We start from the raw sequence: 20,196 nt of genomic DNA on the forward strand, positions 1-20,196 counted from the left end.
GTGCTTTGGACATGCATATATCCCTATGTTATTATACTTCATTGAATGCATGTTCAGATGATCATTTGCTTTGCTATGTGATCATTGTAGTCATTTCTATACTTGTCATTTATTACTTGCTTTACCTTGAGGGTCTAATGTGGTTTGTGCAAGTGTTTCAGGGTACAAGTATAAATATGTTCCAAGTGCATCACAGCTTCTCATCACTTTGAAGGGGAGAAACTTTAATCACTTTGAAGGGGAGAAACTTTATGCACTCTTAGTTTATATTGTTTAAGTTTTTATTCAATATATAATGTGTTTGTACCCATATGCTTTTGTAAGCTTTTAGGGTTTATGTTTTATGTATAGTTTGTAGGCCTTGTGGTATGTACCATGCTTAAGTGCAGCCTTTATGCTATGTTGAAATCAGTACTTTAATCTAAATGTTCTGCATTGTGATTGTTGTACTGTCACTCTTGTGCCCTTGTAGGATTGTTCCTAGATGCATATGCCATGTGAGCTATGCATTGGTTGAGTGTTGAACATACAAGTGTCTTGCTTTGTGCTTGTTAGCTTGTATGTCCTTGTGTTCATTCCAAGTGTGAATGAACACTGTGATCACTACCTTGTGGTGTTCACTTGGTTGATCAAGCCATGGTTTGTTCATTAACTCCATCTTATGCTTGATCTCTTTTTGCCTGTTTCATATGCATTTATAATTTTCTGCTTACAATGATCATGGTGTATTGTTGTGTTTCAGGAGTTTATGTTCATATGATTCAAGTGCTTCACAGCTTCTAGAATTAGGTGTGAGTGAGTTTTGATCAACTGTTCCCAACTCACATGTTAAGTCTAGAGTCTGTTTTAGGGTTTTGTCACGGAATAGCCAAAGGGGGAGATTGTAAGGTTGAATTTATTCAACCATCTAATTGGCTTTATTCCGTGCCAAATTTGCTTGTAATTCAGGATTTAGTAACCCTGTATTTAGGTGGGATTGTTGTAAGGGTAGTGAGTGAGATAGTGTGAAGATTGCTCAAGAGTGTGCAAGAAAACAGAGTGTCGCGGCTGGGACTCGCGACTGGACTCGCGGCTTCAACCCGCCAGAAGATGCACACGTGCCAAGCATGCTGGAAGATGAACAGTCATGCTAGCTGGAGCACTACAGGACAAAACAGGACAACTGGCCATACGGTTAACTCGCGACTAGAACTCGCGACTCAGTCAAGCCGCGAGGTCAAGCCGCGAGCCACCCCTGTTTTGGAAAAAACCTGACGTTTCGCATTCCACTCCTCTTCAGTATAAATACCCTTTTAACCCACGATTGAAAGAGAGCTTCCAGAGAGAATTTTGAGAGAGAAACCCTAAAGAAAAACCAGATTGTTTCACCCACAATCTCTACCTTAGAGTCTCATCAAATTCCCTCACTCTCTTCCTCTCCATTGTCAAATCCTTGAGAGGCCATTATACCAAACCTGGTTCTCACCATTATCATCTCTGTGAGACAGACGTTTGGAGTTCTGGGAAGCAGTTAGGAAGGAGCCAATATTCATTGGTTGATGCTACGGTGTAGTAGCGGAATCCGGAAAGCTAGAAAAGAAAAAGGTTCGGCGCAACCTCGTTGGAGCAAGAAGCTTGGAGGGCTTAGGTGCATTGGGTAGATTAGGCTTGGAGGGTCTATTGCTGTCCTTGTATCCCAACTGTATTTTCTAGTGGATTGATTACCGCTTGGAGGGCGGCGGAGAGGTTTTTCGCCGAGGTCTTCGGTTTCCTCTTCGATAACATATCTGGTGTTATCGCTGTGTTTGCATCTTCCTTCCTCTCTATCTCTACCTTTACATTATCTGCTGTGGTTTATTTTGTTGTGGCTTAGATAGTTGTTTAATCAATTCCATGTTATAGCATATGTTAAGTTTCCGCACACTAGTTGTTTAACATATTGCTTGTGTTGATTAAATTGATTTTTGGGGGTCTAAACGTTCAAAAGTGTTTTTGTACACGTTTTTGAACTTTCAAATTTCACCTATTATATATATATATATATATATATATATATAGATTTGCCACTCTCTTCCATTTTATGCATATTTTTCTCATTCAAAAAAAGGTTATCTCTCTCTTTCTCTCTCTCTCTCTCTCTCTCTCTCAATTTTGTTTTTCCATTTTTTGTTGGATTTTTTATTATTATTTTAGTTGTATTTCTACCTTAGATTGATGAATATTTGTGTTTTTTAGAATTCTACTTTTCACTATTTATAATTGAAAAATGAAATCAAAGAAGGATAAAAAAATATTCATGGGTCTTACTTAATCATTAGTGGTAGAAAAGATACAACTTGATAGCTGCCTATAGGAGGATCTCCAACAAGAGGTTGTACCCTCATTGTCCTATTATTGAATAATTCATATATGTTCCTTGATGCAAATATATATATATATTTTTTTATCATTTTATTTACAACTCTAAAAACTTTTAATGAATGGTGTTTGCTGTTGATCTAATTTAGGGGAAAAAAAATCATATTGTAATATGTTATATTTTGTGTTGTTGTCAGGTTTTAGCTTATTTGGAAAACTACATGATTGTTTGAAAAAATTGATGAAGAACAATTTGTTCAATTGAAGACAATGGACTTTGTGCAATTTTCTTTCACTATTTAAAAATATGCTTTTGAACAAATTAGTAGTAAATTCTTATGTATTTTTTATATGATGTTCTTAGATGCTTGAATAATTGTTTTAAGTGTTTACGAATATTATATATTATTCGTCAATTTCCTTATCTTATTAATGTATTGTTTGAGATTTTTAAGGAAACAAATTCAAATTTTTGTTTAAAATTTTTTATTTATCTATTTATTTTTCACATAGGGTTAGAAGTTAGATTAGATTATGACAGCAGTAACACAATAATTCTTTTTTCAAAAAAACTTTCTCTACTTTTTTCTTCCTTTGGATTTGTACTCTTTGTTTTTTTTAAAAGGAAAAATTGTTACAATCTTTTATTTTTTTCCTTTCTTTTTATTTTTTATTTTTTTTTTATTTTAAACTATAGTTTTGATGAGTTTTATTAATTTTTTTAAGTTATGTTTCTCTGTGTTTTTGATTGTATGGTAGAAAAAATTGGGTCTAAGAAAGTTTGTTTGAAACTAAAAGAATAATTTCCAAATTTTATATACTTTTTGATGATATACAAAATATTATAAATAAATTTTATTAAAAAATTAATATTTTCACTAACTCACTTTTTGAATTCCTAAGAAAATTTGTATTGTTTTGATTTTGATACGACATAAATTATATGTAAGGACTCAAATTGTATTGATCCCAAACTCGTATTGGGTTCAAACGCTAACGGCCTAAATAATAAATTTGTAGAGTGTGGATATAGAATAACTAGATTAACTTCAAGAGAAAAACGATTAAACTTAACGTTGTTAGATGGATTAACACAAATATTACCATCAATTTCTTCTTTAATCAAGCTAAGTTCTTATTTTATAAGGTTTTCTTCTAAGTACCATTTGTTTAGAAGTCCCGCTCCCCTTTTCTCAATGCATTCTTCTATGTTATATACTGCCCTCTTGGTATCATCTTCACCACACACGTGTAAGTTGGGTTCGGGGGATCCCTTTCTGTCCCATCCAACACCTTCTGGAACCTCCAACTAGCAGCTGTAAGGCTGCTTCATCACTATTCAGGCATCACCTCCACATTAATGCGGCCAGAGAGTTGGTTGAGAGACAATTAATGCGGAGGTAGCTGTTGTTAAAAATATTTGTTTACCTTTTATTTCTTACCCTTGGTCCCATGTCCCATCTTTAGTGGTAATGTAGCTCTGAAGTGTGTTTGTAACGATATGGTGCTCAGATCGTCCTCGGACACATATTGCCAAGAAGGATTTGGTCCTCGGACAAATACTGAACTCACCTCACGTGATATCTACTCTTCTTTTCATTTGGTTACCCTTATAACCTGATATGGGCCTCATCAGACAGTTTTACGTCATCAGATGGGCCACAGGCCCAATGAACATGGTTTTAATAATTTATTGATTAACCGGCCCCCATATTATATATATTACATTTGTAATTGTCGTTATAATAAATGAAAATATGATTATGAATTACATTACTATTTATTAAATTATTATAAATTGAAAAATATATACAATAATGAGACTATTTTATAAATATTATAACACGCAACGTGCGAGATCCGCGACAAGTTAAATAATAAAAATTGATACATTATAATCTATACTACTATTCAAGAGGTGTCTCCAATTTGAAATAGATATTTTGTTGGTTCAAATATACCCTTCGATTTAAGTTAAGACAAAATTTGGGAACAACTCAGTAAAAATAAATTTGTATTTTTCACCTAAAACACAACCTACAAAATACGACCAATCTCCTAGTATACCACGTCTTTAAAACTATTCTACACTTTTTTTTTTTTTTTTTTTTTTTTTATATATTATCCTTAAAAAGGAAATAAGAAAAAATAAACACCCCCACTGCCACAAAATAACCCCACTACACGGTAACCCATTATAAATAAAATTGCCACTCTTCATATTATTTTTACTTTTAATCAATTACTTCAACTATTACTACAATTGCTACTATATGTCTATCATTTATCACAATTAACTCTCAACTAACTTTTATTTTGCCTTACTTTTGTGGTCCATTTGAGCGTGCCTATGATCATCTTAAACACATCCTACCAACTAGCAACTACTGCTGGCTTTATTTTACCTTTATTTAATTATCTATTTTCTTATTTTTAATTGATTTGTGTTTAATGCGAAAACTTGAAATTTGGCTTGCAATAAGGATTGTTTTAAATTTCTTGGAAAGTATGTATTTCTTTTGGCGTAATTAATATGATATTTGTGTGTATATGTGTGTGTGAAAAACGAACTACTAAACATACACAAACTTTAATTACACTCTTTTACCAAGCTTAAGTAACATGTTTGAGTGCTCAAACATGTTACTTAACCTGAAGTACCAGAACAAAAGAGCCTTCTTTTATATATTAATTGTCAATTTGTCACACATATTTGATTTTAGTGTGAAACATTTTTCCCTTTTAGTTATCATCCCTCCCGTGGTAGAGATATGGCTTTACACAAAAAGAACTCAACCAAGGTCAAACAAAAATTCTAAAAAAGATTTTGCCGAGTATTTTTAAATAACAATATTTAGCAAAACCCCTGCCCCATGCAAAATTTCAACATCTAAGTACCGAAAATCCAACTAAATGATTACAATTGGCCAAAATTAAACAAGTGACGAAGCAAAGATAAGTTGTCTCATTGGACAATTTTATTTATTTTTAAACATATTACATTACACAGTTTCATGCATAAACATAGGAAACCATAACAGTCTAGGCATCAACAAAGGGATAAAGTTCATATCTAACGTTACAACTGCCACCAACAACTCGCCCACCTCGTTTTCCATCGCAACAGTTGGGAAGTTCACTAATCGCAGTATCAAGACACTTCTTACAATCAAGACCTGAAAGGTCCCTGGTGCATTGAGCCAAACCATATAGTTTGCTTGATGAATCAAGCTTTAGGTCCCCGGTAGCATAGAATTTTGGATTGGCATAAGCTTTATTAGATAACCTGCTTAACAAATCCTTAACTTTTGGATTGAATGAAGTGGGATTGTCTACATCTTGGACGTTCCACATGTAGAACTTGTTTTTGTTATCGATTTCTCCAAAGAAATGTATGTTCGAGTACTTTAAAAGGCAGTTATCATACCAAATTATCGCTCCTTTTTTATAAGGACAACGATCACCAAGCTCTTTGCCTGCATCAATGACACAGGTCTTACAGTTTGTTTTTGAGACATCACCTCGGCATAGGGCTAAACCATTTGCTTGAGCTCGGCCTTGCCCAGTCGAGCTGAGCCCAAACCCTTTTGAAGGAACTTTGGTGGACAAAAGTTTAAGCAAGCCATTCAAGTTTGTACCATAAGGGCTATTGGCAGTGAAGTTTTCCTGGCTAAAACAAAAATGGTATAATGGGTCTGCACAATTGACTGCATAGAGGGAGAGGCTGAGTAATAGAAAGCTGACAGAAATATATTTTGAGCACAACATGTTGAATGAAATTGAAGGTTGGTTTTGTGGGTGTGTAATTCTCTCCAAGAACTCTATAAATAGACAAGACTTTTCAAATTTTGGCCAAGTCTGAGTAGAAAATGCTGACTTTATTCTTAGTGGCAACCTCATCTCAGTCCTAATCCTTTTGATTAATAAACCTCTCAAAATCGCACTCAGACTTTGAACGTGCTGGAGCGTGGAGTCAATAATCTCGCACAAAATCTTTTGCTGGCGCTTTTATATTAATTAACTCATGAAAGTTCTAAGGAATCTAGAACTTGTAATTCAGGGGGTTCAAAAGAACCCCCTGACTTGGAAAAAAAAATTATATATATAAAATATTTTTTCTATTATCCTTAAAAAATAATTTTGTACAACTTGGCTTAAATCTTGTACACCATAATCACAACTCAATGCCCAAAATCAAACAACATAGATCAGCTCATCCCAAAGTTAATTAACAACACAAATCACTCTCCCTTTCTCTAATGAATTTCATCTCAACTCTATTCTCTATTTGCCTTTCTATATACCTCCGATTTTAAGAGTAAAATGTGAATGTTTGTAAGTTCTAAATGTCTCTCTTTATTATAAATTTATACTTACTCCGTCTTAATTTGTTTGTCATGTTTGAAAAGTCAAATTTTTAGAGAACATCATTTATTATCTTGTCTGCCTTATAAAAATGTATAAGTTTACAAAACTACTCTTAAATAAATTTATTAGCTTTTTAAAAAAGAGTTATTCTTAATAAGGCAACTAAAAAGGTGCCTCAATTAAATTGATTTTTTTAAATGTTTGTTAGGTTTTTTATTTTTTATTTTTTATTTTTTTTTGGAAAATAAATTAGGGGTATAATTGGAACATTAGTAAACTAATAATTTTTATTTTTAGAAAAAAAAAAATTATTTTGGGACATCCCAAAATAGAATAGAAGACAAACAAACTGGGATGGAGGCAATATTATGTATATGTGAGAGAGAGTGTGTGTGTTTGATATTAGTTGTGTACATTATTTTTTGATAGAATGTTATTTGTGTGAATTTCGAAGTGTGTTAATGTGTACATGTTATAAATATAAGATAACTTTATATAATTTAACAACTAAGAAATACAAAGGATTTGTTACATGTGTATATTGTTATCATGTTATAATAATTTTTTATTATAAGCTCAACTGATAAAGTCTCTAATGGTTGTATAAGAGATCTGGGGTTCAATCCCTACCTACACCAAAAACTGATTGGTGTCTTGGTCTGATGATAAAGAACTACCATCAGGAGTAGACGTCATAGGTTAAAACTCTCTAAAAAAAAAAAAAAAAGTAAAATTAGTGATTGTTAAATGTATTATTTATATATGGATGAGTGTGGTTATGTGGGTCAATAATTAATATAATGTCAATAATTTATAAAAAAAAAAACAATAACAAATAAATAATGACAATTACACAAAAATAAAAATTTTATACAAACTTAACAAAATAAAATGGTCACATCTATAGATAATGACAATTGATAATAAATTATTATGGGACAATTTCAAAATATAAAAACTTGTAAAAGGAAATTGTAAAATTTCATTTATTTATTATTTATTATTTTTTGTTAATAACACACTATATTCAAGTTCTCCTTTTATTAATTTTTTTTTAGTTTAAGTTTCTTAAAAACCCCTCAAGAAAATTCCTGGAGCTGTTATTGTCTATTGGATCAATGGGATTAAAATAATATGTTGAAAGATGTCATTAGCTCATGGTTTTTGCATGGGCTCAAAATTAATTTTGAAAACCATGAGCAGTGGCTAACCTTATTGACTCCACTGCTCAGTGTTTTGAAAATTGGTTTGTTAAAAAATATAAATTATTACCTAAAAAATGAAATTAGACAAGAAAGTGTCAAATAGAAGTGGAATGTGGATATGGGTGAGATCATGGACAGTCATGGTGCTATTTTATAAAAACAAACAAACAAATAGATAAATAAATAAATAAATATATATATATATATATATATATATGTGTGTGTGTGTGTGTGTGAGAGAGAGAGAGAGAGAGAGATAGTGTAGGATGGTTTTTTTCTTGCATTTCTTGCACCCTAAACAGGTGCTAAAATAACCGGACAAAGTCTGGGCTTTAGCCGGAGGAATTATGGGATGAGTTGGGCCAGGGGCCTTCCACAAAATAGCTAAGCTTATCCTTTCTAGCCCGTCTACCTACAGACATTAAATCCAAATCCACAAGACAACCAAATGCATGTTAGTTGCCATACAGGTTAATATATCTGTCTAAATGAAGAAATATGCTTTTAAGTAAGTAAATTGGGCCACAAGGTTTTAGACCCTCATTCTCATAGCCTTGCATTTTGTTGAAATTCATTCACAGACCTAAGTTTCTACAATGGAGGATTACTCAGCACACAGAGAAGAGAGATGTAGAGCAAGAAGCAAAGATTGAGAAATGAACTTCTTGTATTGATAATTAGCATGCTTTGTTCCTTATATAACTACAACAGAGGTGGGAAAAGTAATAACAGAAATCTAACTAACTAAGCAACCTATCAAATCTATACACGTGTCATCTACAGTATTAACAAACTAACTATAAACAGTATCAAAACTACAAGCCGTTTTGCTCACAGCTACTACATGTAGCTTATGTATAGTATTACAAAACTAATAACAATTATAATCTAAGCTTACCATTACAATTTAAGCAACCTTAAACACTCCCCCTCAAGATGAACCATATATATTTATTAGGTTCATCTTGGACAAAAGATAATAAAACTGTTTGTGTCCAAGTGCTTTAGTGAAGAAGTCTGCAACTTGATGTCTTGAGGGAACAAGGAATGTTTTGATTGTACCATCTTGAATCTTTTCTCGGATGAAATGGCAATCAACTTCAATGTGCTTAGTTCTTTCATGGTACACTAGATTGGCTGTAATGTACAAAGCTACCCTACTGTCACAATAAAGAGAAGCTGCTTGTTTATGCTCTAATCCAAAGGTCTTGAGCAATGCTATGAGCCATACTATCTCACTTGCGACTATGGCCATAGCAGCTCTATTCTCAGATTCTGCAAAAGATCTAGACATTGCATGTTGCTTTTTACACTTCCAAGAGATCAAGGAATCACCAAGAAAAATACAAAACCAGAAATGGATCTCATAGTGTCAGGACATGCTTCCCAATCAGCATCATAATATGATTTAAGTCTCAAGTTTTTATAGGCCAAAAATGAATTGACCCATTGTGATAAAATAACCAATTAATTTAGCTAAGTGAATTAATTAAGTTAATTATCATGCAAACGCGTGGTAGCACAAACAAATCACCAATAAACTAAGTATGCAGCGGAAAATAAATTGATACGGTGATTTGTTTATGAATAGGGAAAACTAACACGGCAAAAACCCCATCGAGTGATTTTAAGGTCACCATTCCCGAAATTCCACTATTATCACAACAAGCGGTTATAAGTAAAAGAATCCAACCTACATTTAACCCTTTCCCCAATACCCAATTAGACTTGTTCTGTAGTGACAATTTCTCCTTTTGATGCACGGCTCCTAGTACGTGACTAACCAATTGCACAGATCCTAGTACGCGACTTCAATCACCAACTAGAGAAGGTTGTTGGCTACAAAATTCTTTAGTTCATTCACAATGAAGAACAAAAAGATGCTTGGTCACAAAACCCTACAGTGTACAAACACAGTAACTTCTTTACAAGAACGATGAACTAGGGCAAATTCTGTCTTCGGTCACAATTTGCTTGAACAAACTTTGCTCAAAACTTGTGCAACTTGTGTCTACTTTGACGACCTTTAAAATAATCATTTTATATGTCTAGGGTTGTGAGAAAAGAAAGACCAAACACATAATCACGGATTAGAGTCAAAACAGAACTGAAATTTTGTTTTTTATAAACCTTGAAAGATGCCTATCTGTCAAGCTGCTATTGAGCAATTGTCGAGCCACGGGGTTGGAACAGCTTCTTAAGCTCGATAGATGCTAGCTGTCAAGCTTAAATGACAGGTACTTCTTCAGCTTGTTTCTTGGACAAACTCGCATGCCTTTAACACTTGATCTTGAAACAGAGTTTCTTGAAGTATTAAACACATCCTAAATTTACCCAAATACAAGTAAAATGCGTTTTGTCAAAGGATTAACCAATTTCATAAAATAGTGACATACGTTCCTAACAAGTGAATCATATATGTCCTAACAATTTTGAATCTACAGAGAGAAACAAACCTTGTCCTAGATTCCTTTTCAAATACTTAAGGATTCTATAAGCAGCTTGCAAGTGGGGCACTTTAGGATTATGAATTGGCTTAACTTGTGCACTGCATAACAAATATCAATCCCTGTGCAAGTGGGGCACTTTAGGATTAAGTAAAGCAACTATCCTATTCGTCTTCTATAAAGAGCAGGATCAGGAGCATCTTCACCAACAAATTGCTAAACTTTTCTCCATTGGAATGTTTGCAGGTTTGCTTACCAATAAATTAGTGTCAGATAGAAACTCTAAGGTGTACTTTCTTTGACATAAAGACAACCCTTTGGTAGTTCTAGCAACTTCAAGATCTAGAAAGTACTTTAAAGTACCTAGATCCTTAAGATTGAACTTGTTTTCTAGGAACTACTTGAAGACATTTACTGCATCTACATCATTACTAGCAATTAGTATATCATCCACATAGATCAAAAGAATGATGGTTTAACCTTTATTAACCCTGGTAAAAATAGAAAAGTTTGATTTTGATTGAAGAAAACCAAGATCAACAATGGTAGATGACAGTTTGGCAAACCATTGCCTGCTGGCTTGCTTAAGCCCATATAAGGACTTGGTTAACCTACACACCTCCTCCTTGCTGCCAAAACTAGGTGGAGGGAGCATATATACCTCTTCATCCAAATCCCCATGGAGAAAGGCATTGTTGACATCCAATTGAGTGAGATGCCAACCATAGACAGCAGCCAATGCCAATAAGGTTCTGACAGTCACAAATTTCACAACAGGAGAGAAAGTTTCATAAAAATCAGCCCCTTTAGTCTGTGTAAAGCCTTAGCTACTAATCTGGCATTGTACCTTTCAATAGAACCATCTTCCTTAAGCTTGACCTTGCACACCCACTTACATCCAATGGGAATTTTACCAGGAGGCAATTTAGTCATAACCCAATTATGATTGGCTTGAAAAGCATCAATCTCAGCCTTCATTGCAGCTTGCCACAAAAGATCTTTCAAGGCTTGAGCATAGGAATCTAGTTCTTTAGCAACAGACAAGGCAATAGAAAAAATTCTATGTGGAGTTGACAATTTACTATATGAAAGAGTGGAAGAAAGAGGATAAAGAATACCTGAGTTGCTAGTAGTAGTGGATTCTTGTGATTGAGTTAGAGAAGTTGAGGCCAACATATGTGCAGAAAATTAGGAAGAAGGATTATGAGGTCTAGTCGACCTTCTAACAGGTGCAGTGGAAGTAAAGACAAGAGGCTCAAATGCAAGAATAGGAGCATCAGGAAGAAAATTAGGACAAGAATCGATTTGATTAGTATGAGAAGCAACCTAAAGGTGGGGAAATTTCTGCAAAAACTAAAGGCACATGAACCTGTGAATTGTCTGGAACCAATGGTTGAGAAGGAAATATGGAATGATTGATAGGAAGAGAAGGAGACACAGATTTGGATGTCCAATGCTTAAAAAGAAAAATAGACTCCCTAAAGACAACATCCCTAGAAGTGAAACAAGATTTAGTAGACAATTCATATAATTTGTAACCTTTGGAACCAAAGCGATAACTAAGAAAAATGCAAGCTTTGGCTCTAGGGTCAAATTTGGTTCTATTCTTATGCAAGGTAGAAGCAAAGCACAAATAGCCAAATACCCTGAGATGATCATAAGTAGGAGGATGACCTAGCAACCTTTCATAAGGTGTTAAACCATGAAGAAATGGACTAGGAATCCTATTGATAAGGTAAGTGGCAATCAAACCACAATCCCCCCAAAATTTCAATGGTAAGTTTGCTAGAAACATTAAAGCTCGAGCAACATTCAACAGATGTTGATGTTTTCTTTCAAACACTGCATTTTGTTGTGGTGTTTCAACACAAGATAGTTGGTGTACAACACTTTTAGAAGCATAAAAGGAATCAATAGCAAACTCAGGACCATTGTTAGTTCTAAAAACCTTGATAGTTGTTTTAAATTAGGTCAAGATCATGTTAAAGAAAGATTGAACAAGCAAGGATGCATCAAATTTATGTTTCATTAAGTAAACACAAGTGCACCTGCTACAATAATCTACCAAGGTAAAAAAAATACTTAGAACTAGACAATGTAGGAGTGGAATAGGGTCCCCAAATATCAGCATAAACTAAATCAAAACAAGAAGGGGATGCAATCATAGAATGAGGAAAGGGAAGCCTTTTTTGTTTAGCTAAAGGACAATCATTGCATTCAAAAGCTTTATTATCATTGCAAGAATTGAAGTTAGGTACAATGGATTTCATCAAAGCTAATCTTTGTGAAGAAAGATGACCTAACCTGCAATGCCATAGCCTAAAAACATCACTTGTAGAAACGGAAGTACAAGAATTGACATTGTTCACAGAAAAATGAGAAGACAACTTGGATAGAACTTCAAAAACAGACTTTGGCAAAGCAATTTGAGTAGAATTCTGCAAAGTATAGAGACCTCCTTGCTTTTTACCCAACCCAATCATCCTCCAAAGCTGCAAGTCCTGTATGAAACAGTAATAGGAAATAAAAATGCAACAAAGATGGAATGCAAAGAACATTTTCAAGAATCAAAGAAGTTGAAACTTGCACAGTTCCTATATGAGTAACCTTGGCCATGTCTCCATTAGGCAACCTAACTAAAATTTGGGCTGAAGAAGTGATGGTTTTAAAGAAAGTGAGTGAATGGACCATGTGATTCGTGGCCCCACTATCAAGAATCCAATAAGTGGGATTGATGTGAGAAGTGTCAACAGTGGAAGAAAACACAAAATACTCTAGAGATGGAAAAGACCATATACTTGAGAGCTCATGACCTTGAAGTCCAATGGAAGGTTATGCAATGATATTGGCAACTTGAGGAGTCTCTACAACTACTTCTGGTGGAGCTTGAGTACCAAAATTGCATTGAGAATTCAACAATCCTATCAGCTGTTGGTATTTTGCCTTGGTCAGACAAACACCTTCACTTGAACCTTCTTCAATAGCAACAACAGTGTTGGCAAAAGTAGTTGAACTAGCCTTATTTTTGAATTTATAGCCAGGTGGGTAGCCATGTAGTTTATAACACTTATCTACCACATATCCCATGGCATCATAGTGAGTACACTAAGGTCTCCCAGACTTGTTCTTATTGAAATTCTTGGCATTGGCATTGTACTTGTTCCCCAATGCAACCAAGACTGCAGTTGTATCAACTTGAATCTTCTTACCAGCTCCAAACTTTCTTTGTTTTTCATCTTGAAGCAAAAGAGAAAAAACCTTGCTCAAAGGAGGAATAGGATCCATGAGTAGAATTTGTCCTTTCACTGTAGAATATGTGTCATTCAGCCCCATTAGAAAGGCCATTGTACAATCTTCCACTTGATGACCACAAGTGCAGTTTCTATAAGTAGTAAATTCATCCTAAATACCCTTGAATTTGGTGTAATAGGCATTGATAGTCATGTCCTCTTGAGCCAAAAAATTGACTTATTTTCTTAGCTCAAGGCCTTGAAATATTGGTAACCAATATTTCTAATTACAAAGAGAAACTTGATATGAGTGAACCATATCAAGTTTTTCTAGATTTATATTTAAAAATTAAGTGTAACATTTATTGTTGCTACACTCCTGTTGAGCCATCTTTCCTCCACATCATTAGTTTTTTTTCATATTTGTTTTTTAAATTTAGTTTTTTTACAATATTAACAATATAAATTTGAGTTTACATATTCATTTTAGGCGTTTTAGCTTTACAAATTCATTTAAGGTGATTTAAACTTTACATATTCATCTACTTTAATTTTGATGTTATAACTAAATAATAAATCAATGGAAAATTGAAACAAAAGTGTTGGCTACTTATATTCCTCTAGGGCAATTTTAAATTTAAATATTAGTTTGCCCATTTATCTTCCTTTATTTTGGATCTTCTTATTTTCTTCCTATTACTATAAATCTGTCACTCTCTTCCATTCTATGCATATTTTTCCTAAACAAAAAAGGTTATCTCTCTCTCTCAAAATTTTTTTTTTCATTTTTTGTTGGATTTCTTATTATTATTTTTATTGCATTTCTACCTTAGATTGATGAATATTTGTGTTTTTTAGAATTCTACTTTTGACTGTTTATAACTGAAAAATGAAATCAATGAAGGAAAAAAAGAACTATTCACAAGTCTTGATTAATCATTAATGGTAGAAAAGATACAACCTAATATCTCCAACTAGAGGTTTGTACCCCCACTGTCCTATTATTGACTAATTCATGTGTTCCTTGATGCAATTTTTTTTTTTTTAATCTTTTTATTTACAACACTAAAAACTTTTAATAAATGGTGTTTATTGTTGATCTAACTTAGAAAAAAAAAATTCATATTGTAATATGTTATATTTTGTGTTGTTGCCTGGTTTTAGCTTATTTGGAAAACTATATGACTATTTGAACAAGTTGATGAAGAAAAGTTAGTTCAATTGAAGACAATGGTCTTTGTGCAATTTCCTTTCACTATTTAAAAATATGTTTTTGAAAAAATTATAAGCAAATTATTTATTTATTTTTTATATGATGTTCTTAGATACTTGAATAAATGTTTTAAGTGTTTACGAATATTTTATGTTATTCTTCATCTTCCTTATATTATTAGTGTGTTCTTTGAGATTTTTGAGAAAAGAAGTTCAAATTTTTGTTTAAAATTATTTATTTATCTATTTATTTTTCACATAGGATTAGAAGTTGGATTAGATTATGATAGCATTAACACAATAATTCTTTTTTCAAAAAAAATTTCTCTAGTTTTTTCTTCTTTGTATTTGTACTCTTTGTTTTTTTTTTTTCAAAGGAAAAATGGTTACAATCTTTTAGTTTTCCCTTTCTTGTTTATTTTAAACTGTACTTTTAATGAGTTTTATTAATTTTTTTTAATTACATTTCTAGGTGTTTTTGTTTGTATGGTAGAAAAAATTGCGTTTGAGCAAGTTTGTTTAAAAATAAAAGAGTAATTTCCAAATTTTATATACATTTTGATGATACTCAAAATCTGATAAATAAATTATATTAAAAAATTAATATTTTCACTAACTTATGAATTCCTAAGAAAATTTGTATTTTTTTAATTTTGGTATGACAGAAATCATATATATTACATTTGTAGTTGTCATTATAATAAATGAAAATATGATTATGAATTACATTACTATTTATTAAATTATTCCAAATTGAAAAATATATATAATAATGAGACTACTCTAAAACTATTAACATGTGCAACGCACGAGGTCCGTGACTAGTTAAATAATAAAAATTTATACATCATAATCTATACTACTATTTAAAGGGTATCTCCTATTTGAAATAGACATTTTGTTGGTTTAAAAATACGCCAACACCTCTAGGTTTAAATAAAGACAAAATTTGGGGACAGCTCAATAAAAAAACATTTGTAACTCCCACATAAAATACTACATACAAAATATGACCAATCTCCCAGTATACCATGTCTTTAAAACAATTCTACTTTTTTTCCTTAAAAAAAAAAAAAAAAATAGCACAAGATAAACACCCTCAGTGCTACAAAATAACCCCATAACACGGTAACCTATTCTTCTTTTTCTTGTTTTCTTTCAAACATATTTTGCAAGTTTAAAATCTCTTTCATTTCTTTCTTTCCTACCAAAAAAAAAAAAAAAAAAAATTTATTAAAGATTATATTAAAAATTAAAAACCCACGTTAAGTTAAAGGCTTAAAGCTGACTTGGGAGTAAAAAAAAAATCCTTTTATCGTCATTCCATCATCCCGTGTATTATTTATTTATTTTCATGAGATTATTGGATACCATGTAGTTAAAAGAATATCCAATTATCCACACACTTTTTCACTTATCTGGGTAATTTTATTAAGTTTTAAAATCCAAAAATTTAGGCTACTTGTAAAATCCTTTTTTTTTCTCCTCTTTATCACTTTTTTTATTTTTATGCACGTTCAATTCTAAAAAAAAAAAAAAAAAAAAAAAAACCCAATTTGTCAAGTTGAGTTAAGAGTAATTAAAAATAAAAAAAACCATTATTATTAGCCTGAGCTATTTTTTTTAATACAAATTACAACTTAAAAGAATAACCATCGATTCTCCCTTGTGTGGAGCTCTCTCTCTCGTATACCCACGAGTTTCTCCCTCCCTTGGCCTATGCGAAGGGTATTGCTTTTGTTTTTTACTACCAATATGGCTGACGAGATGGCAAATAGTATGGAGAAGATGAAGTTAACCTCGAAAGAGGAAGAAGTTATAGAGATATTTGACGAAGGAAGATTAGAAGAGCTTGAGAGTTGCAATCTGAGTTTGATAGGGAAATTTGTAACGTGTAAGACCTTTAACAAGATGGTAGCAAAGAATATGAAAAGGGGGGCTTGGGGAGTTGATGATGCTTTGGAGATTTCAAAAGTAGGGCCGAATCTGTTCCAATTTGAATTCCAATCCGAATTTGAGATGGATAGGATTTTGAGAGGTGGCCCATGGTCTTTTGACAATCAGCTTCTCATGTTGCAACGATGGAAGAAGGGAATGACTGTAGGAAACATTAGAATGGTGACCGCGTCACTTTGGGTCCAAATATAGGGTGCGCCGTTCGACATGATTTCTCCTCAGGTTGCTAAGGAAGTTGGTGACCGTCTGGGAGTTGTGGAAGAAGTTGAATGGAAAAAAAGGAAGGATGACGTTAATTTTTTTATGTAGGTTAGAGTGGCCTTACCAATTTCAAAACCCCTTAAGAGAGGTGGGTTTATTGCTGGGACGGATGGAGAGCAGTATTGGGTGGATTTTAAGTATGAGAGACTACCTATTTTCTGCCATTACTGTGGGAAATTAGGGCATGATCTAAAGCACTGTGCAGCACACTATGCAATGGAGAAGAATGGTGGAAATATAGAGTACTAGAATGGTGCGTTTCTTAAGGCAGCAAAGGGACGTGCAAGGGCTTCAGCCAAGCCATAGTCTGATAATAAATCCAGTTTGGAGGAGGTTGGTGGCAATGGTTCTATGAAGCAGCCTGATCAGATGGTGCCTATCATGATGGTGACGGTGGCAGTAGAAAATTCTGGAAAACCTAGTGAACACAATAAGGCTGATTTCGTGAAAGTGGGAGTTGAAGCGGAAGTTGAGGTGGGAATTACGCATGCAGATGGGGCTGACCATGCAAACATGAATGAGTTGGAGTCTAAGAGTGTGTGCCCCACTCCGAATTTAATGCCAATATTGAAAGGTAATGCTGAATCTCATACGGTTTGTGAGGAGGAATTAATGGTGTCCAACATGGAGGTAGTACAGACAGAGACTAGGGAGGCTAGGCTTTACAATAACTCATTAAATAATGTTAACAAACCCACGGGTGACTTTGGGCCATTAACTACGAGGCCCAATACTACTTGGACCTGTATCAATAGGATGGATTTTGGGCTTGGGGGCTTAGCTAGAGCAATTACATTGCCATCACTTGGGAAGAGGGATGTAAGGGAGACTAGCAGTGGACAGTTTGAGGAACACGAAGCTAAGAGACGAAGAGTACTCAATGAGGAATAAAATTTTATTGATATATTGGCAGGGGTGAACAGCCATCCTTGCCGGGAGCAATAAGGCTAATAAGTTGGAACTATCAAGGGATTGGGAACGCTTGGACAGGTGGAAACCTTCACAAAATTGTGAGGAAACAAGCTTCCACAATCTGTTTTCTTATGGAAACAAGACTGGACAAGGATGGATTTGAGAATTTGTATAATAATTTGCCTTTCAATAATAAGATTATTGTTAAGCATCATGATGCTGGGGGAGGATTAGCTTTTTAATGGAAGAATACTATAATGTGGAGATTATTAATTACACTACAAACCATGTTTTAGCAGTGGTAACTAAAGAGGATGGGTTTAGATGGTTCTTGACTGGGTTTTATGGATGGCCGGAGGCACAACAGAAAGAGAGATCTTGGAGATTGTTGGAACATTAGAAGACCTTTGTGGAGGGACCTTGGATGATTATAGGGGACTTTAATGCTTTTTTACAAGCTTTGTAAAAGAAAAGTAGACGGCCACCACAAACTTCACAGGTTGATGTATTCAAGGAAGCTTTGGAGTCTTGCCAACTTCAAGACCTTGGATTCAAAGGGTATCCATTTACATGGAATAAAAAGAGATCGGGGAAGTAAATACAAAAATCAGGTTGGATAGAGGTGTGGCAAATGAAGCTTGGCTAAGGAAGTTCCCATTGAGGAGAGTTACACACTTATCAACCCATGCATTAAATCACCTTCCACTATTGTTGCAGGTACAATCTTTTAACCATCAAAGGTAGAGAAGGGAGAAAATTTTCAAGTTTGAGGAGTCTTGGCTGTTGAAAGCTGACTGTGAGGCCATGGTGAAAGAAGCATGGGGTAGAGACAATATTGCTTCCCATGGCCTTGAGTCTATCAAACAAAAAATTCAGATGTGTGGTGCAGAATTATTGAGTTGGGGTTTGGCATGGACTGATCTGGATGTTGAAGCTATCAAAGAGACTCAAAAAAGATTGGACTGATTGAATAAGGAAGAAATTTCTGAAACCAACAAGGCCGAGTTGTTGGATTTAAGCAAAAGGATGGATGAGCTTCTCCAAAAACAAGAAATTTATTGGGCTCAATGGTCTAGAGTTTCTTGGTTGAAGCATGGTGATAAAAATACAAAAAAAAATTCACTCCAAAGCCACACAGAGAAGGAGGAAGAATCACATCAGGGGTATTAAAAATGATCAAGGGTAGTGGGTTGAGGAAATAGAAGATGTGGTGGAAGTAGCTTCAGATTATTTCCACACTTTATTTCATGTAGGAGTTGGTGATTAGATGGAGGAGTGCTTGAATGCTGTTCATACAAGGGTGGCTGAAGATATGAAGGTGGTTTTATCTAGTGAGTTCACTGCTGATGAAGTCAGAGTGGCCTTATTTCAAATGGGACCTACCAAGGCCCCAAGACCCAACGGTATGAATGCCCTTTTCTCTAAAAAATTCTGACATATAGTTGGTGATGATGTTGTTTGTGCTATCTTGGATTTTTTAAATAATGGAAATATGTTACCTGAAATAAATCACACAAATATTGTTCTTATTCCTAAAGTGAAAGACTCAGAAAAATGTCTGACTTTAGGCCAATAAGTTTATGTAATGTGATTTACAAGATTATTTCCAAAGTGTTGGCAAACAAATTGAAACAGGTACACTCACATATTATCTCGCACACACAAAGTGTTTTTGTATCGGGAAGATCAATTACAGACAATGTTTTGGTGGCCTATGAAACACTACATGCAATGCATGCTAGGAAGAAGGGCAAGAAAGGGTCCATGGCATTAAAGCTAGATATTAGACCGGGTGGAATGGCAATTTCTTCAGGGGATTATGGAGAAAATGGGTTTCCCAATACAATGGATAGAGAGGGTGATGAGTTGTGTCACCACAACATCCTTCTCTATTTTGGTGAATGGCAAACCCTATGGTATGGTACATCCCTCACGAGGAATACGACAAGGAGACCCATTATCACCGTACCTGTTTCTGTTATGTCCAAAAGGCTTTACAGCTTTATTGGCAAAAGCAGAATTGGAAGGGAGGATCAAAGGAGTCTCTATTTGCAGAGGAGCACCCAGAGTTACTAACTTATTGTTTGTAGATGATTTTCTGTTGTTTTGTCAGGTTATACAGAATAAAGGGGAGGCTATTGTGGAGATTCTCCAAACATATGCAAACACTTCAAGCTAAAGCATAAATTTGGAGAAGTCCTCTGTTTATTTTAGCACTAACACAAATGGAGTTCAGAAGTAGCAGATGTTGCAGATTTTGGGTGTCAA

At 34.0% G+C, this 20,196-nt stretch overlaps 1 protein-coding gene across 1 annotated transcript in view; it reads right to left on the reverse strand.

Annotated features, from left to right (window-relative positions):
- The window catches only part of LOC126720539 (cysteine-rich repeat secretory protein 38-like), a 142,294-nt gene extending 136,149 nt beyond the window's left edge, over nt 1-6,145 (reverse strand). The window contains exon 1 of the mRNA XM_050423056.1: nt 5,575-6,145. Within this exon, the coding sequence (XP_050279013.1) occupies nt 5,575-6,105 (531 nt within the window). The 5' untranslated portion in view covers nt 6,106-6,145. The remainder of the gene's footprint in view (nt 1-5,574) is intronic.
- Between the last annotated feature and the right edge of the window lie 14,051 nt (nt 6,146-20,196).

The sequence above is a fragment of the Quercus robur genome, chromosome 4, assembly GCF_932294415.1.
Source record: "Quercus robur chromosome 4, dhQueRobu3.1, whole genome shotgun sequence".
NCBI classification, from domain to species: domain Eukaryota; kingdom Viridiplantae; phylum Streptophyta; class Magnoliopsida; order Fagales; family Fagaceae; genus Quercus; species Quercus robur.